A 26,477-nucleotide genomic window follows, 5' to 3' on the forward strand; every position below is an offset into this window, starting at 1 on the left:
GTTACAAATAATCCTTTTTAAATTAGTTATGGATTGCCCCCAGAAACAACAAAATCCTGTTCTCTTGTTTCTCCCACCCAAAGGACACACCACATTTTGATTAGTGGAACTTGGTCTTTTCCCCCACTATGCATTCATTTGACACAAAAAGGACTGATTTTGCTACGGTGGCAAGCCCAATTATCACCCTATCCCAACCTACAAGGTCCATCCTATCAAATGAGGACACTCAGGGGGAGGCCCATGGGCTGTGGTCAAGCTCCGGTGGAGTGCCAGGGTATGACCAAGGGGATGCCCAAAGGCCAGGAGCTGAGTGCGCTGATCAGCTCTGGGCACCCTCGCCTCACCAAAGGCACTGCGTGGGGCCTGGGGCCAGGAGGTCAGGAAGGGAGAAGGAGAGAAGCCAAGGTGTGTTTGTCTAAGTATGAGTTTGTTTGCTCTTATTTTTCAACAGCAGAATCGGAAGTTTGTTAATTGGCGACAAATTAAATTGATCGAAACCCCCCACCAACTCAAAACTGTTTTGTGGGCTTGGGGCTCTCCCTTTATCTCTTCTGGAAGGAGGAATGGCTTAACTGCCTCCATCACTATCTGAACCATGAACTCTGTGGTCTCAGAGTTAATGAATAAAGCCACGAGGCCCTCCCCTCCACCAGCATCAATGGCAAAAGTTCTCCCGCTTCTCAGCACGAAATAGCTGCCACCAGATCTTCGGGGACTGCCTGCTGCAGGCAGCTGGGATGCGAGGAATGCATGGAATGGCGCTGTGGCCATGGGGCCTGGTGGGACTGCATGGCCTGGCTCGGGACTTGAATGCTCATGCCCCGGTGTGAACTAAATGCTATTAAAAAATACGCAAAAAGTGTAGCAAACACGCAGTGCCTGAACCGGCATCTCTTTGGTTATTTTTGTTTCTCTCAGTTTCTCTGGCGCTGCACACCAGAACTGCAACTTGAAATCAAGTATTAGAAATAAATTTGGAAAGAGAAAATAGAGAACAAGCAACACCATAAGTTTGCCAATAAAAACATAATTCTTTTACAACCATTTTGTCTTAAAAAGCAATAAGATGTTTATAAGATATTTCACATACCACTGGATTTTTGTTTCAAGTGGTAGTAGTTGAAATCCAAGACTAATATTTCTTTGTGATAGCTGTGAAAAGTAAAAGAAACTCTCTGCTCCGAAGGCCCCTAATACAAATAATCAAGGCAGACAAGAGGAATGTTCTTATCCCTATTTTACAGATCAACTAACAAAGCGGGAGATCAAGTTACTTTCCCCGGGGTCACCTTAAGAGTCTAACACAGAACCGTTCTGTAGTTTAGTACCTTAACCACACAAGTATCTTTTTTTTAATTCCTAATGCCACATGTATTTATAAAATGCCTTTTTTGTGGCTTGTACAAAAGTCAGCCCATTGACTTCATCAAAACAAAATCCCAAATGCCAAGCCCCAAAAGCAAACTGTCAGGCACAAGTAAATTTAACAAAGTCAACCAAAGCAAAGAGAAAAGGAAACTCCCCAATCTTCCCCCAACGAAGTGTGAATGCATAATTTTGTCAAGTGATTCAACAGCAACAAACCTGGAGACTTCCCCAGGTCACCTGGGGATAAAAGTTCCCAAGCCGTGAGCTATATCAAGACTATTTATCATTAACATCCACAACACAGAGAAAGTGTCAGAATCCAGATCCCACTGTTCAATGTTTTATTCCTTCACACTGGCAATAAATGGTGAGACTGCAAATAAGCAGAGCACTGGTGAGAGAGTTCCACACCAAGAACACCTTGACATTAACACGCGGGTAACATTTTTTATGTTCTTCAAGTCCAGCCCCAGCTAAAGCAGGCCAATTTACTTCAAGGGAAAAGGGCAGAACAAAAGCTGCTCTGGAGATTCGCAGCATTTGGGGATGTGGGAATAGAAAAGGAGGCAAGACTGGAGCCACCACAAGCACAAAAACGTCTTCTTGGTCATAACCATAAGGGTTATCAGCATCATGCTTTATCAACAGTATGAAAAAAACGACACAGGACTAAATCTCTCTGCAAGGCTAAACTATACCAGAAGCCAAATTATCCAGGAAACGCTAATGTTTTGCTGAACGGTGTTTTCTGTCTTGTTTACTTGGAAAACCATTACCAACTGAATATCCACAGAGGCATCTGTGAGAACATGGAAACTCACACTGCTTACTGCAGCTTGGCACCCAGCAGGTGCCAGCACCAAAGGTGCAGGAGAAGCAGTGTGTAAAGAACACAAATCATGAAAAGCCTCTGCACCTGCTTCTCAGCCCTAAAAGTCTTTAGCCCTTCCTCTTTTCTCCTCTTATCCTTCCAAGCACAGAGAGGCCTGGCACAAATAGATATTACTCCACTTCCAGGGGTTTGGCCACGTACAACCCACTCCAAGAACTCATCATACAAAGGGCTGATTCCCACCACACTGTCACAGACTGGCAGATGAATGCCAGGCCATCAGCAGTAGGTCAGAAATCAAAGACCAGGGCTAAATCCTCAGTTGTGGTGAACTAATGGAGGGAAAAATGAAGCTCTAACAATGTACGTTATCCAGCAATGTGGCATGCAGGCTCAAAATTCAGACAAACACCTCAACACAGAAAAAATGAAAAAGAAGATATTAGTACGGGCTTTGCAGAAGAGAGCTATTAACAAGAAACACAGAACACATATGTAAACTTTCTGCTGCAGGATATATAGGTAGCCAGTCATCTTTAGACATAGCAAGTCATCTTTAGACACAACACTGTGACAATAATCTTATCTGAGTAACTAGGTAATAAGGGCTCATAATTGGAAAGAGACAGGTACACAACAAGAGACACAAAAACGTGGAATCAGTCAAACACAATTTAGGAAGAGCCATTTGGTGTCAGCAGAGAACACCCTGGCCTCAGGATTTTATTTTGTTTGTACATGAATTGACCAGGCAGACACTGAAATCACTCCACAATCTGAACATAATGAAGCATGCTAATTTGCTAAAAACTGTTACTAATCATTTTGCACTTCGGTGAATTGGAATCACATTTTTTCTAGTGGAAACCAGCCTCTCCTGTGCTTAGTTAACATGTTTACCAACTGGCACCAGGCTGAAGGCATTTTCAGCTTGTTAAAAACAATTCCGGCAGTGGCTGGGAGGGAGGGGACCAGCTGTACTATACAAGCCTGAAACAAAGCCTGAAATTCTGGGGAAAGCAAAATAAAGAGTGATGGGATAACACAGAAAATAAACAAAACAAAAAGGTGACCTACAAACTTCTGTTGGAGAAATTATTTGAAAAGAGTAAGGCAGAAAAGATAAAAGAAAAAAAATACTGAACAGTATTATCCTTTCTCATTCTGCAGCCATGATGTATGAAACATTAGTAAAGGTATCACAAAGTTAAAGGCAGCATTTAGCTCTTTTGTCTATGATCTGTGTGAACAGAAGCCAAATTTTATATCCAACATCAATATTAATAGCTATTGTAAATAATTCATCACACTTGGTAGGCAGGGGAAAAGGAAGCAATTTAAATACAAGTCCTTTTCCTATTTTCAACTGTTTATTGTCAACTTTTTCCATTATTCTAGCAAATCATCTCCCTTGCTTTTTTGTTTTTTAATGAAAATTATCAGCTTGTTTTAACTTCCTTACAGGTTAGTAACAACTTTCATGCTGCAAATTCATGAAAAAATTACTCTGCAAATTTCATGCAGAGTTCTCCTAAGGTACAGCCCCGCGCAGCATGGGAAGCCCAACCAACTGTGCATCAGCTGGGTGGGGAGCAGAAACGTAGCAAAGGATGAAAACTGCACTGCTAAAACCGCTACACACATTTAACGTGCATTTCAAGAAAATCCACAGCCTAAGTTCAAAATGCATCTTAGAAAAAAAGTGACAATTATAAGCTGAATGACAATATGCTTTTCTGGAAAGATGGGAGGCATAGCTGATGCAAATGATACAGGATCCCTGAAATTTACAGCTGCAAGGGTTTGGGATGCAACTGCTTCTTAAATCATCCCTGGTACGGCTTACTAATACTGGTAGCAGGTCAACAGTTCACAGCCACAACATTATAAAAATGATCCTGTAAATCTTAAGTAATGGATCTCAAATTGGCTAAATATCCCATACTATTTATGCTGGACCAGTACGTTTCATCAACAAAAGTTACCAGGAGACCGTTTATGGCCACAAATCCCTGCAAGTATCAGATACACTAGAGCAGACTATTGAGAGTTCATCCTGCTCACTCCAGTGTAAATCCCAATGAGAGTAAATTCACTCAATTTGTTTCATTTATAGCATCAAATCACCGTGTGGGTGTTTGGAGTTGAATAACTATTCACTCTCGCTCAACACAACTGCTTTTTATTTCTGCTTACCTGGTTTGAATTTATCCCACATTAGCTTTTACAGAGCCCTCCAGAAAGTAAAGAGAACAGATCCTCCTCCTCAAAATACAGGGACTAAAGTCTGTATCTGTGGTAATGTAATGCTCCAAAACCACATCCATCCCACTGCTCAAATACAATTCAAACGTAGTTTGCATCCTTATAATGCAATAAATGATGCAGAGTGCTACTACTGTGAAGAAAGACGCCACAACCATTCCTGAATTCTTTGACTAGTAAATCCTTCAGTAGGAGGCTTAACACATTACTTATAGGCAATTGAAATGCATCTCATTTACTGCTGCAAAATTCCAACATTATACAGAACTTCCATATAAGCCACTTCATTAAAAGGAAAAATGTGACCTTGTCAAGTCCAGGCTTGCTGGATGTGTTTATCTTAAGTAAGCTACTGCTTTGGTGGTCAAAGCTTCCTGAACTGTAGCTAACACAGGTTAAAAAATAAAAAATAAGAAAATCAACAGCAAACTTGAATTAAATCATGAATTTAATCAAACTTGAATTAAAATTGGAAACAACAGCTACATGCACACTCAGAAGGAACTCAGCTGAGCAAACACCTTATGTTAGGCATGCTCAAGATGCTGCCCTTACTAAAACAGGTACAAATATCATCAAAGCAATCCACTGCAGCTTTTGGCACCTCACATCTACAGAAAAGCAAAAAGCAGCTGTCAATGAAGACACACTTAATTTTAAATGTGAAGGTTTAGACCTCAGGTAATTAGGTCTTTTCAGTTTCAGTCTACCAATAAACATAATTACCTTTTTCTTTCACCATGGCAAACAAATTTTCTTCGTAGTGGAAGCAGCAAGAATTAGCTGAAGGAATTTAAACACAATCTCTTTTCCAGCAGTGTTTTGCTGGAAATAGTGGAATAAATAAAAATAATAATAATAAAAAAGGCAGCTTATTCCAGGCAGTTATCTTCCTCAGCCAGATCTCCCACAAAATCTGATAAAGTCCTATTGTTTGTCGTGTCTCTTTTCTTCTTGTGCCTTTTCTTGCACTGTGGTCTCTTCCTCCGGCTCGTACCCTGCGTGCAGACTCTGCCCCTTGTGCAGAAGCACCCAGCTACAGCTGCTGCTGTGTAACAAATGCCGAATTCCCCGGCCCCGGCTCCAAGCCACTGACACCACCTTGCATTCCTCTGCCCTCACAGAACAGAGCTGGCAACGCAGTCTGCTCCTGAATGACTGGCAAAAGACTGCGAGTGAGAAGATGTAGGAGGAAAGAGGAGAAATGTTCAAACACACACGACACTGGGTATTTATGAGTTCCTTATTTTATTTACTCAAACTGAGCCAGGATGAGATGGGGAAATACAAGATGAACACATACAAATGCTGAGGCAGGCTGCAGCACGGTGGCTTTTCTCTGCTGAGCACTCTTTATCCACCCCTGGTTTTGCTTTAAAACTGTTACCGAACATCAGACACAGCCTCTCTCTGGTCATCTGACCACAGTACAGAACAGAGCAGCATGTATAATCTCTGCAAACTTGGAATGCTGACTCTATTCAATGCCTGAAATAACAATAAAAATAATAAAAATCAGATCTGCAGCCACTCAGTGGGCAGCTGGGTTTAGAAGCACAGCCAGGGAGTGCCCCAGACAGAATTCACAGCGTGAGTCAGGTAGGCAACGCGCTCAGATACCGAGGGCTGGGAGCTCCATCCCTCTTACACAATTCTGTTTAAAATGCTGGCCACAGGCTGTCAGGGAACAGAGCAGCAAGAGAGCCTCAAAAAAGAAAGAAAAAAAAACACAAAGCCTTTACAATATTGCCAGGTCTCAATGTCTTACAGCAAGATTCAGAATGTTTCTGTTTTCTTTTAGAAGATACCACCTCAGAGTCAGGTGAGAATCAAAGCCTGACTTTCATAAGCACAATTTTATTCCCAGTTATGGAAAAAAGCTTAGAAATAGGATTATTCAAAACCCTGAATGCTCATTAAAATCACTTAATGTGGTGTTTTGAATCCATATATATACTGCCAGTATCAAGTAGCAATACTCCCGTATTTATAGGCTACTTTTTCCTTGTTTATAAATAACTTTATTCCTCATTGTAGCCAGCTACCAGTGATTTTGCCAATACAAACCTACCCCATCATGCCTTTGACGGGGCAGTAAATTTTAGTATCTGTGTTTCAGAGGTGGAGAAACTGACAAAGGAAAATGAACTGACTTGCCAAGGACAGAGGTGACCTCAGCAGAAGAGAGCTGGACTGAATACAAAGCTATTCTGGGCTAGAGGCTGGGCAGATTCACTGGGCTGCAGCTTCACCGGCCTCAGCTCAGTGCCGTACCTGAGCTAGGTTACATGACGGAGGTGCAATTATGTTCACGAAGCAGCCTAAAGCAAGCTCTGTGTTCAGCCCAGAGCCAGAGGCACCTCTGTATTTTAGGAACTGGAGCTCACACCTCCACAAGGGAATCCCTTCTCAGTGCCACTATATGTAGGGAGGGAAAAATTAATATAAGGAAACAAACTGTAGGCATCAGCCAGACAGAGCACCAGATGGCTGATGCATGCTGGAAAATCAGAGCATACATCCATCATTAAAAATATTTGCAGTAAATAAATTCTCAGTGTTTTGCATAAATGCCACCCAGAAGAACAGAAAGAAATGAAATAAACCAGTCCACTTCACCCAAAATATCTCTTATTCAGTGACATTCTTTAATAAATAACTATATAAATTAGGAAGAGAGACTGACAGAGATTCAGGCATGTGCATGGAAAAAAAAAAAAAAACCTCCAGCAAACCTGGCTGGCTTTCTTTTGTTAGCAGCCTGATGTGTAAGAGCAGCACAGCCCCGGCAGTCTGACATTCTTGCTTCTGTGACTCAGTGTGCTGCTATTAATAGCAGCTCAGCCCCAGCCCCACCAACCTGGGGCGCAGCACGCTGTGTCACGCCGCTGAAACCCTGGAGACGCTCAGGTTGTAACTCAGCCTGGCTGTGTTCTTTCCCAAGCCGTATTTTGTAAACAGTTCGGGGCCAGCAGCCTGCAAGGGGCACGGCTGACCTTCATTCATAACCGTTGGATCTGAGGTGCGAGCAGCCCATGCTGTGCACGCATGGGTACCGTTAACTCTTTCCTTCTGACAGCCTGCAAAGGCGTGAGATGATTACCATTCATTTTTTTTTGTTCCAGCAGCTGCTGACACAGAAGCTGACTGCTGGTATCTGAACTTTCTGTTCTCTGAGTTCATTACATCCATTTTTCACATATGCTAGAGATTAGCACTGCCATATCTCATCTCGCCCGTGGCTGAATGGAAGCCTTTCCTCGCATGTCTCAACCATAGAAAGCTGCAGGGTTAGACTGCAGCATGCACACAGAAATAAATTTGAAAATACAGACTGCAGTATATTAGACCGGGGATTTTAGGAGTCAAATGTAATTTACTCCAGCATAAGACGACATAGAGATCAGCTGTTGGTATTGTAAATAAAATCTTTTTAAACTGGGGTCATTTTTTGTTTTAATCTCATTGTTTCAAGCCTCGAGACAAAAATTTACCTTGCTGTATAATTCAGAATCTACTCATATATGCTAAACCGGGAGGAAAGACAAATAGTTAGCAAGTCTAGAAAGAAAACCTTGGTACTTATTGCTATTCAGGGGTGCATATTCTAAGAGAAAGAAAAAATTCCTTTGCATAACCTTTTGTACTGTACAACTTTAATAGCAAGTCTCACTTGAACACAACCAGGATGTAAGATTCCCAAAGAGCACACTATAACTATACAGCGTAATTATGTTACTGTTACTTCACGGTGAAAAATACCCTGTGCAGCCAGCAAAAGGCATGGGAGTCATGCAGAGACCACAAAGGGAAAGAGTTAACTAGCTTGGTTTGCTTTTTCTTGTACGGCGATAATGTTGAAAAATCCATGTTAAGATACTAAGCAGTTTAGCCACGACTTAAGATTTGTCATTCTCATTTTAAAAGTTGGCTTTCAGATTTTTATCTTGCTCTCATTCTTCACAGATGAGACGATGGATTGTGAGTATCAGTACATAGTTTATATAAAACTCCTTCAAGACTGACTGAAATTTCTTGTTCACCTAACAGTGATGGAAACTGCCTGCTAGAAAACACAGAGGGAAAGGGAAGAAGTTGTACTAATAAATAACATCCAGGAAAATATCCTCTATTTAATGTCCTTTTGCTTCCAGCAAAAAGCCTAGCACAAACAGCTTTGACAAGAAAGCCTGCCACAAGCTTCCACAGCTTAGCTGCTGCACAACCTCAGTCAATTTTAAGAGTCACCACTTCTGTAAAGTGTTGATCAGGGAATTTTGCAAAATGCTGATTTCTCCAAGAAGGAAATCCCCCTCCCTCATGCTCTTAAGGAAAAGGAGGCCTGCTCTGGTTGTTATCCTAACTTAACCATGCCTGTTCTGAAGAAAAACTAATGATGTCAACAGGGGATTTGTTGCAACTCTGCAGTGGTCCCAGTGCCCTGATGCTGAAGCACACAGTTTCCAGTTTCAGCATTCTCCAGCTGTACAGTTAAGTATTTCCTGGCTTCTGCTCCTCTTGAACGTACCCCAGTCCAGCAGTCTATTCCTCTGATGTGTTGTCCTCAGCCACTTGGACAACTGACACATTTTCCATCCTTTGAAAACAGCACAAGCAGTGATGCTTATTATGGACTCGAGCACAAAAGACGACAGACAACTGACTCATGCAAAGCTGATGATTTCAGTTTTTTTTCAGACACACCACTGGGCAGAACTCAGCCTGTACCTGAAAAAGCTGTCTCCCACACCATGGTCTGAATAGCTGGGTGTTCGCTCCCAGGTGTTTGACTGCTCTTGCATGCATTGCTCTTTTACCTCTCCAGGTTCTTACAGTACCCTCAGCCAACCTACCTGTCTTCTGAAGCCAGCAGGTGAGTTGCAGAAGTCTCTTCATGGCAGTTATTCATTCTGTAGCCTTTCCATACTCCCCACACAGCGTTGCCTCCATGAGTTCATACAGTGGCCCGTGCAATGGCCTTAGGCTGCCAGCCTCTCCTCACCCATCTCCTCTGCAGGATGCTGAAGAGCTCTGAAGGCCCCACAGAATGACATCCCCTCGGGGCTCCCTAACACAACTTTACAGAGTGGAGGGGAGCACCCACTAGAGAGGAATGTGCTTTCTAAGGGCATCTTGCAGTCCTGTGACCCTACATGCTAGGATAATCACAGTAGCCTTACTCTTATCAGACTGATCTGCAGGCAAATAATGCACGATGGCCTTGGTCCTATTTGTAAGTTTTCTTCTATGCTGTGCTTTCCTCTGCCACTTATGTCGTGCTACTTTGACTACAAGCACCCTGTAATACTGCTCTTTATAGTATCATGCAATCATTCTTTTGCAGAAAATGAAATTATGAAATTAAAATTTACCAAATGCATCATCTGATTCAGCAAAATACAGTGTAGTTTACTCTGATCTGCCAGGATGTGAGGGCTTACTGCTTTTTAAATAGAAACATTTCATATTCTTAAAAGCCAGATTCCTCAGGAATGAAACATTGACAGATTTTGATCTATTAAGTAGTCTGGTTTTCTTAAAACAGAATTTGATTTTATGAGGTACTTCCAAGCAAGATTTTCTTAGCAGGTTGTTATTCTGCATAACAGTAATATCAGCCTACAAAAAATACAGATAAAACAGTAAAATGGTAATGCTTAATTTACTGCAAAACAAAACAAGGAAACAGGGATGTTCATCTTCACTTTAAATGTTCAGAAAACTCTAACACACAAGCTTATGTAAAAAGCACCTGAAACCTCCAGGTCATCTTATCTTTAGAAACAGATAAGAAAAGATGGTTACATTACACTTCTTTGCAGTGGCTCCAAAAATATACAAAGCTCACTGTTGGGTAATCTTCTCACTGTAGGTACATATAAACATTTACCTCTGAACAGCAATTACATTATTGATATAACAAGCAGCTTCCAAACTGCTTATGTTACTGTTAATCCTTAGAAAGGAGATCATGCTTTATGAACACCTGTGTGAACTTAGCCTCTATGCACACATTTTACACTGAACTGAGATACAGTACGTAAAAATGCCTAGTGACAGTGGTTTACACTTGGTATTTTTATTATAAACTTACCTTACAAAATCATTGTATTTCAACTGCTACAAACTGAATTAGCCTAGCCAATTCACAATCACAACCAGTAGTGCTGCAGATAAAAATACGCACATGCTGTCAGTAAGCATTTGACGATTGCTGACAAACACTGCATATAACTTGCATGAAGGCAGGAATCCCTGACAGGGAAGCGTATATACAAGTGTCATGCTTTACTGTACATTCCTAAGGTTAAGGAGATTTGATATTGATAATCCACTTCAGAATTGGATTAACTACACAGAATAACCTCTACAGCCTGTCTTGGGAGTTTGGGGCTCAGTGAAACCAGCAGGAAGGCAATAAAGACTCTCTAGTCTAAAGAATTTCTCCACAAGAGGCCCATGAAACAACAGACTGAAGCAGCTTTCCACCAATCAGCTAATTTGCAGAGCAAAGCAGCAAGTTCTTTGTTTTGCAATCGTGAGAGATGTGACAGAGCATCTCACTGAGCATTAACCTTTGGTGCATGCCTCAACGATACAACACACAGCAACGCGGCCAACAGTGCAAGTCCATAGTCCCTGAGGATGAGGCAACTCATCACAGACACTGGATATACACCACCCTTACATTTCAACCGGATTAATTGTTTTTTACTGTACCAGATGACAAATTTCTTCTGGTCTGATTTCACATAAACTATAAATAGGACTCTAAAAAAGGCATCTGATCTGTCCTGCAAATATACTTCACTCCCAACGGTTATTTCCCAGTCCTGTGTCCTTTCAAATGAACCACAGAGGCCCTCAAAGGAAAGATAAAAATATGCTTTCTGAACAGATGCAACTTGGCTACATAGTGTAATATTAATATATTCAAACAAACTTTTACAATGAACAGATCTTTCATCACCTTGCTCCAGCTTCTGGCACTTCTCCACTAGTGGCTCTCCATTTTATCTCCTAGCTAGGGAAGTCACTTGCTTCAGTTACGCAGAAACTTACAGATTTGAAACTTTCCTTCGAATTATTTGTTGCCATTTCAACAGTATTTAGGAGACACAGATCAAACTGATACTCAAAATAGAGTAGGCAAAATTGATTCCAATATCTGCACCCACTGGAATTTTTAAACAGAACTACAAAAGCTATTTTGCTTTTGCTGCTGTGTAAGAAGGTCTGCTCACTGTTAGTTTACATCAAACTGGATGGCTCATGGCCTCCACTCCAAAGGAGAGTCACAGATTTTGAAGGAGAGCTTGCCATCTTAAAAAAGAGTATTTAATCTCATATATACAAACAGTATTTAATCTCCCAAGTACTGATGAATACTGATAAGCTAATTGTTTTTATATTTTTGCAATTTCTATGATCTACATTGAAAACTGCACAGACAGTTTCATATCTAATTCACACACAGCAGCAAACCAGCGACAAACATTCCCTGGTACTGCAGTGCTTCTGTGATACTCTGCCATAAAAACTTGCTCCCTAACGGATAATAATTGAAAACAAAATTGAAAAGCAGGATGATGCAAAACCTGTAATCACAAGCTCCCTTTCTAACATTGTCTTCTGATTTCCCTCTCAGCTTTACTTTGTCTGCATGCAGGATTGTGAATACATTTGAGACTAACAGCTACGTAACAGCTTTACTATGTATGAGCAACATGCTCAGTATGGCAGGGCCCTCATCCATGGAAAACACTGGGGTGAGGAACACTCCTGCTGCTTCCCTCCTGCCCTCGTTGTTCCATTACCTGTCTCCCCTTTCACTGAAAAAAGCCCACAGAGGTCTACCAAACATCTATCGTTGCCCCAACCTAAAGATACTTCCAAGGTCCCGGTGTACAACAGCCGGCTCAGTGATACCCCCACCTCTGCACATAATGGAGGAGAAGGAACCAACAGCAGGTGGCATTCATCCTCTCCTCAACCAGGGACATACAGAGTGGACAAGGCCAAGCTTCTCTCTCCTCTTCTACTCCCTCCATGCCCCAATGTCAAAATCAAAGGGAGCGAAGACAGCCATCTCCGATTCTCCTCTCTCGGCTCTGCAGTCTTTCCCACTATCCCACCTTTTGGAAAAGGAGCTCAGACCCTGGCTCTCAGAGGAAAAGAAGCAGCACTTCATACACCTCTCTTCCCCATCCCAGTGCCACCAGCATTGTATCCACCAGCAGAGCTGGCCTGGGTCACTGGCACAAGGCTGTGGCAGCCCCAAGCCCCTTGAAGCAGGGTAGTGGGCAGCTCGCCCGCCTCAGGTAGGCCTCAGCAGCCATCCTGTTTCTGCCCTGCCAAGGAAGGGAACTGCACTTCTCCCTCAGCTGTTTGATTAATATAACGAGATTATACAACTGCAAGGGACAGACACGGGAGAGGAAGTTTTGATCAGATATGGAACAAAAGCAGGGCTCCCTGTAAACAGTGGGAGATGTATGGCCATGCTCCTTCCCACCACAGCCGCCGGCACCCATCAGTGTAATGGAGTTACAGAGCAAAAGAGATCCCTACTTAAATTCCCCTCAATAATCTTTACACTAATATTACCTTTTTTTTTTTTTTATAGTGACACAGGAAGCAAAAACCCCAAATTTTTCATTATTTCTTTCTACTCAAAGCTATTTAGCTAATTTTTCTTGCTAGTATCTAGTAACAGTAGGAACTGCGATTTCGTTGTTATTTATTGGATAACAGATAACAAAGAATGTAGACAGAGAGCAGCAAGCCCTAGAGAGGTGAATGCAGTTGCCCTAAACCATGTTGCATTAATGCAGATTAATGCTAAACCACCAATGTACCACTAAGCAAATTAAGTTAGGTTGATCTTGGACACTGGCAGTGACTTGGCCCACAGCAAATGGAAAGCTGAAACTGGGAGCCAAGGGTTAAGAAGACATTAAATGTTCAAATACTTTAAATAAAAATGGCACAGCAATTAAATAGGAGTAGATACAGCATATAGACAGAGGACAAAGAACTTGTTCTAATTAATTACCTTTTCTTTTTCCTTTTTCCTTTTTTTTTTTTTTTTTAAATGAAGCTAACTGCACATTTACATAACCAAAGACTTCTAGGGCCTGTCACAGGGAGTTTCATCTATACTTCTTATTCCAACATGAAACCAGTACTCAGGTATTTTCACAACCAAATTTATCCCTAGTAGGATAAGTACTGTAGCAACTGCCTCAGGTAAACTTAGCCTGCTGCTGCCCCTCGCTGTGACTCTGAGAGTACCACAGGTGAGAACATCTGCCTGCATTTAGCGGATGAGCAATGAAAAGCAACGCCATGCTGGTACAGCTGATGAACTAAGCAACCATATCTTCAACACCTGCAACCATTGCAGGATTAAAAGCCAGTAACACTGTCACTGTGGCAAAGGGCAGAGTAGCAAGCAGCTTCTGTAATGGCAGTGAGCAAGAGAGTACTTTCACCTGTGAATGCTGTGCACAAGCCCTTGATATTTAATATCAGGCATTATGCAGCGAGGACAAAAGCAAGATTCTTACTCAGTGACGGCAGCTGTTAAAATGGCTCTGCCACTGCAGGTGCCCAGGGGGCAGCAGCTTAGCTGTGCTTGGCTGAGCTTCACCAGGCACACCTGATCCTTCACGCCTACCCCCAGCTGTGCACTGGTAGCACAAGGGGTTTACAACCAACTTCCAGAGGTGCTGAAAAACACCTGGAAGAGAGATGCTGCTCCCAGGATGAGAGCCCAACCTTGATGGCATGCTTGGTCCATGAAGAACACTGCAATATGCCTATGAATCTCTACTATAACACTGCAAAGCTATCCGCAGAAAAACAGGGATTCAAGGAGGAAGAAACACAGCTTCCCACAAGCCTGAATTGAATCAAGACACTAGGACCATATGGTTCTTAAAAACAACAAAGAGAAAAAAACAACACATCAGTGCACTCAGCCAGGTCCTTAACTGACAGTGATCTGTAATCACAGAAACAGACTCAGAAGAGACTCAAGAGATTACATAGCCATGTGCTAGGTAGGCTCAAGCACCTTGATCCTTTGTGACACTCATAAAAATCTGCAAACCATTTGCACAACATGCTTTGGCACTGTTCCTCCACTTCTCTGCCTTTGCATCTAGAAAGTTAGTTATACAGTTATGCAAAGTAGGTCTTCTCCACTGCAAATGCAGCTAATCTCATTCTGTGCTTCTCAGTACAACGCAGAACATCTCCATTTGACAACCCTTTCCATACATGAAGATTGACTAAATCCCTCACTTATCTCCACTCTTCTAGATTGAGCCAACCTAATTCTATTAATCTTCCCATGTAAGTCTTCTTACCTAAATTTATTATTCTCACTGCCTTCTACTAGTTTTCCTCCGGTTTATCTGTATCTTTCCAAAAATAAGATGTTCAAACACAGGAAGTGTCCAGCAGTGGCCTCTTCTGTAGCAGAACAGAGAGCAAGTATCTTCCTTGCTGTACACATCTCCTGCTAACACATCCCAGAATAATAAACTTTTTTGGCAGTAGTATCATTTAGTTGATTTATATTTATATTGTGATAAGTATAGTTATTCTCCATATGCTTTTCTGTAGTAGTGTTAGTTATTTTCCATATTTTACCTATGCAAGTCCAACACCTTAGACTTGTATTCACTGAAGACCAACAGCATGACTTCAAACCACCTAGCTGACTTACCCGGACCATTCTGAATTCAGATATTCTGCAGGAGAAGGACACAATGCTCATAAACTTGGATCACCACAGAAACTTTTAAGGCATGCTCTATATTCCATCATGTAAGTCAGTTTTATAAACCAGGGAGCTTTTATAAACAGGGAGCGAAGCCAGGAGAGGTTGTTCACTTGAAGGAATCTATCCAAAAAGCTATGAAAAAGCAGAACCACCTTATCTGAGGCACACAACGTGTCTGTACAGCACATCCCAGCATCTAAAGAAAGGGTACCAGCTACATTGCCAACAGAACCTGGATTTTTCTCTCTCTAATCACCGCTTGCCACTCTCAACATTGCTTAGCTTTGGACACCTTACAAGCTCATCCAGCAGCATTAAAATCCTATGGCTATAGGTACGCACACTGTGGGGAGCTTCTATGAGCACCATCAGCACATTACAAATGGACCTTTTCTCCAGACCCTCATTTTTCACAGGATCTAATGCTTTATAAAATTTTCCTCCATCTGTCCAACCACTGAGCTGTCTTCACATGCTCTGGACTTCCCCCATGCCCTTTTCATCCTCTCAAATTCCTTCTGTCTTCCTTGCCATCTAACTGACCCAACACAAGCAGCCATTCTCACAAGCTCTGCTTTGAATTAAGACTGTTACATAAACAGGTACTGAACTCATGCAGGAGGTCAGTTAGATAATGTGGTACGTATCTCCTTTCCCTCAGGTGTACACCACCGCTGCATCGAACAGCATTCAGGTTGGAGGAAGAGAGGAGGGCTGCACAGGGAATCACATCCATGTGACAGATGACAGAATCTCAGGCAAGAAGGAACATCACACAGCTCTGAGCCAATTTTCTCTTTCAGATTCCTCTTCTCTTTTGCAACGAGCTGTCAACTTTTGCTAGTCCTTAATATCAAACATTTTTCCACAGCCTCCTTTGTATGGGAGTCTGGCCTCCAGTGACAACTAGCCATGTGCTTAAACAGTCTGGGCTAACACAGGTTTGGTGGCAGCAAACCACCCAGCTGGCAATTCCTCCCGTGGGAAGCAGTCCCTTACCACCTTCCCTGGAATTGGGAGTGAAGGCTGCTCAGCAGGCTTTGCGAGCCAAATGAAGCCAAGAATCCCCATCCTGCAGTCACCTTGCAGTGATTCAAAATGTCTTTTGAAGTCTTTTTCTTTTTCTTCTAAAATAAAATCTTCAATTTTTAGAATACAGTTAACTGTCTACATCACACCGCTCTCTAACATGAGATGAGATGCTCCAACCTTCCCCTTGGGAAGCCAATGGACTTTCATGCTGAGTAAAAGTATAGCACAGGTTAAATCCCCAAGACTCCAAAGACCCTAGCTCTGCACTTGTTGAGAAGATTCCTGGCCCTCCAAAAGCCTAAGAACAGGGCATTTCCAGAAGGCTATAATTCCACTCATGAGCAGCAAGCAAAACATGAGATGAGTCTCCAAATGTCTTGGATGGGGTAATTTATAATCTCTGTTTGTAAAGCCAAATACAGACATCAACCTGTCTTTCAGGAGCGTACATAAGCTGCTAAATCTTGTAGTACTTGAGGCACCATAATCCCCAGGTAGGCACATGGCCTAAGGGATGGACACATGCATTTTCTATCTTAAACTCACTTACAGCTTTTACCAACAGGCCTTTTTCAGAAACCACGTCACTACTTTTCTTCTAAAGAGCTGGGATTCTGACTCCAGTTACAGTACCACAATTTAAGCAGAGCTGAGACACCTTTCAGCTTTTCAGCTAGTGTTATCCACCCAATTGGAAACCAGGACCAGAACACCCATCCTACTGAATACCAGCACCCAAACTGCAGGATGATAAAATAATGCTAATCATTTGCTTAATGATTATTAAGGAACTGCTTATTATTAGTGCTTAATAATTCTTTGTGATTGCTGATAACCGAGTGAAGAGCTGCATAAATGCAAATTTCTAGACAGATTCAAGTCCCATGTGAATCAGAATAAAATTGCAAAAAGGTGGCTGCCAGTCTGCTACAAATGCAAAACATTTCTTTGGAGTCCCACATGGATTGATCATATAGCCAGTCATTGTTCATTCAGTTTTCTACTTTAAATTGTGCTTTATACAAATGCAGAAAATATCCGTCAAAGTTCTCTCTAGAATACCAGAGGGAAAAGCAGGGGTGGCAAGGCAGAATTATACCTACTTTTTCAGGGTCACAGCCATATTACATATTTACCGCACGTTCTAGCATTATCTTAGTTAGAATTTTAGTTTTAACAGAATTGGTCACTCAGAAGCAGTAACTACACACACACAAAAAAAAAAAATATCTTTTTTTGTGCTGTATTACTATTACACTGCGGAGTTCATTGAGTACAGAGCTAACTAGCTAAAAAACTACTTGCACAGAACAGAAAATTATCTGGCACTGATGCAATATCAAACCTGAAAGCAAATATTGGAAAAATACCCACCTACCATATACAGTAACTCAATATTAACATTTTTAGGATCTAAGCAGAGTGACAAGCATGTAGTAGTTCTCTTGATCTGTTAAGGACAGGCAAAATTTCAGCACATAAGAAGACTGGGGTATCAAAACCAAGGTCCATAACACAAGTCATAGAAGAGAAATTTTATATTTGTCTGCAAGCTTCAGATTAACAATTTTATAGCCAGTTTCATTTCCAGAAAAAAAAAAAAAAAAATTTTGATGGACTGTAACAAATGAGTTAAGCTCATGAATTCAAAACATAATTCCCCCTCCAGCTTCGTCACAATGAATAGTTCCGTCAAGGAATAAACCAGTGTTCAATATCAATGAAAATAGATAAATAAATAAATAAAAATTAAGGACTGCTGGGAGGAACAGACAGCATTTTTATGACTCTGTACATACATCCACATTATGCTGCATCTTGAATATTGTGTGCAGTTCTATGCCCCATGTTTTCAAGGGTTATAGTAGAACTAGTAAAATAAAGGGGAAGAAGGATAATAAAATGCATGGATAGGCTCCTGCACAAAGAGCATCTAAATAAATTATGACTATTTATCCTGGAAAATAGATACCTGGATAAGAGATACAACAGAGGTCTAAAACTCACAAGTGACAAGGTGAACAGGGAAAGAATTCTAATAATCTCTTCCAATTCAAAAATTAGGCAGCTCCAAATGAATCTATTCAGCAATAGGTTTTAAAACAAAACCAAATATAGTTCCATAAAACCCTTCGGAAAGCTGTGGAACACACCACCACAGGATGCTGTGGTTTTGCAAGGTATTTTTATCGCTTGAGTACCTCTGCAAATTAAAGCATTCTTTTTTTCCCAAGATGATCAGAGAGAGAGATGCACTTACATCCACCTTTAGACTATTCAGATTCTATTTTTTTTTTAATTCTTGTTCCCTCCTCGCTAAAAATATTTCTGTACACTTGCTGTCATAAAGCATCTTGCTGTTACACAAAATAATAAGCTAGCTGTATTCAATCTATATGGTGAACAAAAACCCCATATCTGATGCCAGCCCTCACTTACCCAGATCCTCGGGATCGTCAAATAACCGCTCACATAAGTAGTAGTCATCTGGATTCAAGTAGGGCAGTTGTTTCAGTATGCTCTGCTTCGGAATGAGATACAAGACCTCTGCAATATCCCCATCCTCAATAATGGACATTCTTTTGACTGAATTTCTGAATTTCACCTTTTCCAGCACCAATTCTTTACTGTTACTTGATCCACACAGCTTCCCAAAGCTGTTTAAGATGGGGAAGGACGGCATTTCTATGCTGAAGGAGCTACAGAAAGTAACCTGTAGTGCGTGTACTCTGTCTACTACTGCCCTTACCGATCCTTCTCTTTTTCTCTTATCCAGCAAAGGAGATTAAGGAAGATATATTTTTAGTGATTATCTTCAAGAGATTATGACAGTATGCTTGATCAGGTGACTACCATCTAAAACTATTGCAATCAATTGCAACTCATTCCAGAGAATGCAAAAAGCTGCAGCAAAACCATAAAGAGTATTTGAAAATCAGATTAATATTCAGGACAAGAGAAAGAATTTATCCGAGGTATGTAAGAGGATTAGTTTGAAAACAAAACAAAAAAAATTTGCTCTGTTAGAAATCTTATTATGGAGGAATCATCATCGTAAGCTACAAATGCACATCTGTGCATTTAATCTACCAAGCCTCTGTTCCATGCCAGGCCTGTGCGTGTGCCATGGAGAACAGGTTAGAGTAAAGCTTGCTTTCCCTCCTCCTTGAGGAATATACAAAGGCTGGCTAACTACTTTGTAAGTAGATTTCCTTGGAGAAATCCTTTCTGCAGCTTTCACTGCCTATTACAAACAAAAGCACTTAAGCTTCCCCCTAACTACTGAAGACTGGTTAGCTGGGGCTCTCTTCCTCTCCCCTTTCCTGTCTGGCTGACAGGAGAAGCTTTGCAGACACGGTGCCAACTCCTCCTGCTTCGCTTACAAGAAGTATTTACATTAATCCAATTCCAGTGACTTGCTAATCTAATCATCTAATGAATATTTCTCCCTGGGTAAAGGCAGAGTTAATCATCAACTGGGCACTGGAAAGTCACAGGAAATCCCAAAGCGAAATAGAAAAAAGAACTGGAACAGCATTCATAGTCTGAAATGGGGAGTTACAGGTAGACCCCAAGACAAGTCCCTTGCTCAGAGACAACCTCAGCTCCTTCTCCCACCAAACTCCCTGAGACAACAGCAGTGTTCTGCCCAGGCCTTCAGCTCCCCTTAACACTCAGAAGCTGTATATCTGCAAAATGGCCTGGTGCAATAAGCACACTGCTTCCAGTATGGCTTTTGCTAAATTATAAGGTGAAATAAAAACATTAAAACAATAAGCTTACTGATCATGGCAAGAAATTGTCATTTAACTCTTCCCTCAAAACCCAAACAGTTCAAGTACTATCTGATGGGGACAGGCTTTGAAGAGAAGACTCCTTTATTTACTGTTTTAAAGAGAACATGCCATGTCACAAACCCAGCCTTTGATCATCTATTATTACAGTTTTCCTTTCCTGTGAGGTCATTTGCTTTTTATTTTTACATAGCAGGACTTTTATGTTATCTTGAAAACAAGCCCGAAATCACAGCTCCCTTTAAGCAGCCATTCCCTGGGGTTTTATAACCAACCATGGACAGAGCCAGCACAAATCAACATCACTGCACTCCTTTTCACAGGGTCATACTAATGTGTATTTGAGGAGGACGGGGCTCAATAAATACAGCAATTAGAGTTCTGTCTTACAGTATCTCCCATCAGATCAGAGATCTCAGCAAACACTGTTTTCAAGTATTACCCCCAGGAAATGAAGCTTGTCAGCTGTTTTGCAGTCTCTCCCAGATTTCACAATTTACTGGCCTGCACACCACGGGCCAGTCAGGGGAAGAGGCAGATCTTCCGAAATAACAACAGCTTCCATCGCTCGAGCTGAAGGTGGATCGCCGCTCTGTGCTCATGCAGCGGGATGACTCAGAGGAGACGGCTCGGCGCTCTCTAACATGTGCGTCTCTCAGCTCAGATATCAGGTATTGCTGAATAATCTGAGAAAGATGTAGACAGGCCACAGAAATCCAACAACAGTGGTGCCCATTACCCAGCTTCACCAACACTTCCAGGTGGGCTCTGCCCTTCAGGTAGATGAGGCAAGAGCACACACACGGCAACTCAGCTGCCCAAGTCAATCCTCACAAGGCAGAAAGGTGAGCTCCGCAGTGAGCTCTCCAGCTTCCCAGCTGTATGTCCCTACACAGGCGTTACACCTGCTAATGCATGACGTACTGGTACAATCTGCTGTGTAGTGGTGATCAGAAGAAACTGCAGTCTTTTTTTCTCACGTAATCACATGACATAAAAGCTATATGAAGCCTCCTCTGACTCCTTTAACCACTTGAGATTGGTCCCTGCATGTTTACCTCTTACATGGCTACAGAAGAGCTGCAAGCAGGGTACACAGGGCAGGGGCAGGATGAAGGCACAAGAGGCTGAACCCTCTGTTACCCATGCAGGGATCTGTTCCTGCACTTGGTAGCATGACTTCTGCGGGCAGAGCAACTCCAGGGTCAGCTTCAGAGGCAGAGAGACCAGTGTCCTTTTTCTGTAGCATCTCCACCCCAGAAGCAGTCAGCCTGTGCCTACTGTAGAAGTCTCCAGTGCTAGTTTGAACAGGGAGTCACAACCTTGTCTCCTTCTGATGCTGAGACTCAAAGGATTAGCAGAAAGGCCATGAGTACAGTTCAGCAAGCATTTTGTGACCTTAGTGTGTCACCATAGAAACACCCAGCTTCTTAATTTTTGCGAATTAAGGTTACCTTTCTCTGAGGGGCTACTCTAACAATGCCCCTTTCCAGCCATGGCTATTGGTGTCTGTCACTGAAGACTGCAAATCTCAAAGACCACACAGTAGCTGCTGCTGCTAATGCAAAGCAATATGATTTTTTGTCAGTGTTCTTTACACAGAGGGTATACCTTTAAGAACCTCCATGCTGCTAATACATAATAAAAGGGGACAACAAGTAGAAATGAGCAAAACAAGCCTAAGAAGTATCAGAGTGGCTTCCTGAGAGCTGGCTCAGCGGGTCAGGTCCCTGTGCCCCAGGTCTGAAAAAACCTCCTACACCACCCCTGTAACTCAGCATTATTGGTAACAGGCTTAGCTTCAGCCAGAATCAAAAAGACAGTGCCAATCTCCTACCACTGGAGGGGTTAAGCACTCGTTTAGATGGAGGAGATTGATTTCTAATACCCTTGCTGAAGAGAAACAAAAGAGGCAGGAAGCACAAGGGCACAACCCCATCCGTATGTTTCTTGAAACCTGTTCTCAGGAACCCAACCCAGAAACAGCACTGAGGAAATTTCCTCAGCATCTGCCAAGTATCAAAATGTTTTTCAGCCACTGCCAATCTGAAGCCGTGCCTCCTCTGAGCGTTCAGCACTGGGGGCTCGAGTCTGCCCAGGCATTACAGAGCACAGCTGCAGGTGCAGTCGCTTTTCAGACTGATGGAGTTCACCAGGGACTGAATATGAGACAGAAGTTAGGCAAACTAGTTACTTTAAATGTCTGATCTCACTACTACATAAATATTTTAATTATAGCATTTCCATCCATCTCAAGGCCATTTCCTATTCAATCCTGTCTGAATTTCCCGAACAAGCAGTCCCAGATTATATAAATAAACATATAACTAAGTATGTCTCATGTACAACTAGGAATAGATCACTCTACTAACACTACTCAAACAGAACGACAAAATTTGACTGCAATCAATAAATAAATTCCACAACAGAGTAGCAGGCATCTGCTATGTTATTTTGCTGAATAACAGCAAAAAGCAGACAACAGCTGTAATTGCTTCTGTCAACAGACTTAAACTTCCTGCAGATACATTTCAGTGTGATGTTATTCTTGTTTTTGAAAAAAATAGTCACTCATCCTAAATTCAGAAAAACCTACCTCCAAAGGAAAACAAACAAACAGACAAAACAAAAACAAATTTTCCTTTTCCCTCCTCATGCCACTTCAGAGTGTAACACATTTATCGTATAGGTAGATAGCCCCAACTATTGTTTCATGCAGCTGACCAAGACAACAGGATTATCTTCTCTGACATCAGAATTCTCATACAGACAGAGAATAAAAGAAAGAAAGAAAAAAAAGAAAAAAAGAAAAGAAAAGAAAAAGAGAAAGAAAAAAGCCTTCACACAGATGAAAAATGAGCAAGGACTACATCCATTTATACCAGGAAATATAATTATCCAAGCAATTAAAAAAAAAAAAAAAAAAGCTTAAACAGCAAGAGAGAGCAAAAAAAGTCATTCTAAAATTCAAGTTCCCACAAATAGGGAATCAAAAGCTTACTAATTACTGTAAAATGACTCCATGCACGCAGCTTTTCACTTCTGACACACACCATTTACTTACTGAAGACTGCAGGGTGACGTACAAAACACTCAGCTACTTACTGCAATCTTGATGAAAGAGTTCACTGATATAATGGAGAGCAAAAAATCCACATGCACATCTTTAGTTTCTTTACCTAAATGTCCAAAACAGGCAGTCATCTTCTGGGCATACTGACACAAGCCATTCTCGCTGTAGGACTCCTCACCGAGGACCTGTTCACTCATTGCTTCCAAAGGAGCCGCCTTTCTCCACAAAGTCAAGCAGCTACTGCTTGCTTGAGACTGATAAGACTACAGAGCTTCCTCTTCCAGTTTATCTCCATTAATAATTCAGGCCCTATATAAAATTTGCTGAGCTCTAAAAACCAGCAGCGCAGAGCTACTTTGTGGCTTTTGAAGTAATCATGTCCTTAAAAAGTATCTCAGGTTATTATAGTCCAATAGTTTACAGCCATTATTTTGATTTGGAACAAAATCCATGCTCTTGCTGCACAGTGGAAAATATTGTTGGGACTGTGTTCTGGTCAGTAAGACACATAAAACATCTCCCCAGCTCAGACCCAGAAACAGAATTACCCCCAGTACTGACACACTCCAGCAAGCAGACATGGACACTGTTGTAAGAGCATTTCTCGTGTCACGCACCCCCTCCTCAATGCTATATATTTTCTAGGGACTAAATATGATAAAAAGAGCCCAGGTATTAGCACCACCTCATTTTCTGGCACTTTCTAGCACCATATATTGCAAAAGAAGTAAGGCACCATGGTCAGGAGCAGCAGGGCACTTTGCCAGCTCAGCCACCAAAGCACGAAGCCAGTCTAACCTTACTGCTACCTATGCTTGCCTGACATGAGCAAGCAAAGGAGAAACCAAAAAGCAATCCACCACGTAAATTTGTAAAGAACAAGCTCACGATCCTTGTTGTTTCCACCAGCAAGTATGGGGAAGCAGGTTCAACTCAACAATAAAGCAAATGGTCAAAACCTGGTAAGAAAATCAAACCGAACTGACTCAGCAGTCCCCTGGGCCCACTGCAGTGGCAGGCCTCATGTACCTGTCTTTGCTTTGCTCTTCAGACACCACAGCACAGTAAAATGAGACTAACTAGAAGAGAAAGAGCATGAAAACATATACTACAGACCACCTAATTAATGATACTGTCTGAGCTAAATATTTGCAGAATGGCTTTTGCTATCCCCTCTGGACTCAGGCGAGGATTACAAGTGAAGAACAGGTGGGCCTCCAACAACTCTGCTCCTTGTACCTCATACTTGTCTCCTCTCTGTTACAGACTCTTCACCAAGATCACATCCACTCATGACAACATATTTAGAAGAGATCATATAATGACTGCTGATGTTCATATTAAGCACTGCTACTACTTTACTTAATAAGACACTTTAAAAAGAGATCTGTGCTAGCATATCTGGATGCAAATTTTATAACTGATCAAAAAGCCTAGTTACTCAATATTACTACAGCAATTTCCTGTCTATAAAAGCGTAAAGAACTGAGAAGCATTGCTATTTTTCACTGTGGTACAGGCTATGAAGAATCCATACAGATATAACTTTTAAAGTCCATAGGTCCCTACCAAGTTAATTCCTTGGTTTCAACTGAAAGAATCAGATAAACTATGCCACCATCTACAACAGAAGGAACGTAACAATCACAGAGACGCAGGGCAGCTCCATACTGGCAAAAAGAGCAGAGTGGCTGACTGAAAAGAGCTCTCTCAGGTTAAAGCAACATCAAAGATAAAATGATTTGTATTATAACTCAACTGAGCAACCCAGTTAAGCCCTAGTCTCCCATAGAGGCTTATCAAGCTGCTAGTTCAGGATTTGATCTTCACCATTATTATAACTGACATTTAATGAAATAATTTGGCAAGTTTTATCCCAAACACCTGGTTTTGTTGTACACACGCATTCAAAGTACAGTACCAAAGAACTGTTATGAAGTCTATGAATGTCTTTGTCACAGGAGAGAAGCGAGTCTGAGGACTGAATAGGATAAAGCTATGGTTGTACCATCTTCCATTGCACCAAACATGGACTTTTTGAAAGCCCATCTGAGGATCTCCGAGGTGTTGCACTGCAAACTGGATCGCAGGTCTATGTAGTAACAGCAAAACTTGCATGCACAAAGTATTTTGTTTAACTGAGAAATAAGAAAGCAATGTAATTTACTGATTTATTTTTGGTGTTCATTGCAAAACAAATATAAAGTGTTGCTTTGCCCTGTATTTCTTCTGTGCAATTTGCAAGCACAAAAAAAAAAAGTATAAAAGAAAACACTACTACAGTTCTGCCTCAGACTTAACTAAGACCACATGGTGACAATTTCCTTTCCCAACTGATGACATTTGCAAAATCTTTCAGCTGAATTAAAGCATTGTGCTCAGCTTCCTGTTATCAACTATGTATGATAACTTTCATGGCACATGAGCCTCAAATAACAAAAGAACAGCTTTGCTGTGCATTGTAAAGCTGGACAGGCAGCATAACAAGCTCTTGGGAAAGCTTTCCCCTTTGCTGTACATTCAGAAACTGAATCTGACTCACTTTCCTAAACTCCAGAGTCCATCAAGTTTATCCACCAGTGAAGCAATGCATGTTAAGATAACACACACAAAAATATCAAAACAATATGCTTGAGATTAAATCCAATCACTCTCTTTCTTGGACAACAAAGGAGAGCGACAACAGCCATTCTCTATCGTGCAATTAGATGGGCTGAAATAGTACACACACAAAAAAATCAATCACCAAATGAAATATTTACATGATGTTAAGGGCAAAAATAACATCAGTTATCAAAGCACTGTCTACTACCTATGGCAGCTTTAAAACATCCCTTTCAAGTATCAGGTATCGGTCACTGTCAGGGATTGGATACATGTCCACTGGAAATGAAACTCAAATCAATTTCTTAACTACCTGATTTCTACATTGGATGATCCATTTTCATTAAGAACACTGCAAATAAATAAACATAATTTGTTCTTAAAAAGCATCTCTAAGCTTAGCTAAAAGTAAGAAAGAAATCTCTTTGTAAAACTTCCTAATTCACTAATTTAAAGCAAAGTACCTAGTCTTTCTACATTGCAGTTCTAGGTAAAAACAAAACAAAACAATACAAAACTTTCCTTGTAATTCATCAATTCACCACTTAAAACACTTTAGAAGTCCACTAAAAGGTTTGTCAAACATTTTTTCCACCTTCTGCAAAAAGCTAGTGCTTGTGGGGTTACCATTTTCATTACAAAAATGGTATCTCCTCCTAGGTTCAAATCTAATGCAGAAGCAGGCAACTAAATTCCCAGTCTGTGATACAAAAT

The 26,477-nt window shown here is 41.4% G+C and overlaps 1 protein-coding gene across 5 annotated transcripts in view; it reads right to left on the reverse strand.

The window, feature by feature from the left end:
* The window catches only part of ABLIM1 (actin binding LIM protein 1), a 191,032-nt gene that overhangs the window by 112,854 nt on the left and 51,701 nt on the right, over window positions 1-26,477 (reverse strand). The window contains exon 1 of one of the 5 annotated variants that reach the window (XM_072039805.1): window positions 5,195-5,611. The exons of the other annotated variants lie outside the window; for them this stretch is intronic. Within the exon in view, the coding sequence (XP_071895906.1) occupies window positions 5,195-5,210 (16 nt within the window). The 5' untranslated portion in view covers window positions 5,211-5,611. Of the gene's footprint in view, window positions 1-5,194; window positions 5,612-26,477 lie in introns of those variants that run through there. 5 annotated transcript variants of the gene reach the window in all.

The sequence above is a fragment of the Anas platyrhynchos genome, chromosome 6 (genome assembly GCF_047663525.1).
Source record: "Anas platyrhynchos isolate ZD024472 breed Pekin duck chromosome 6, IASCAAS_PekinDuck_T2T, whole genome shotgun sequence".
NCBI classification, from domain to species: Eukaryota; Metazoa; Chordata; class Aves; order Anseriformes; family Anatidae; genus Anas; species Anas platyrhynchos.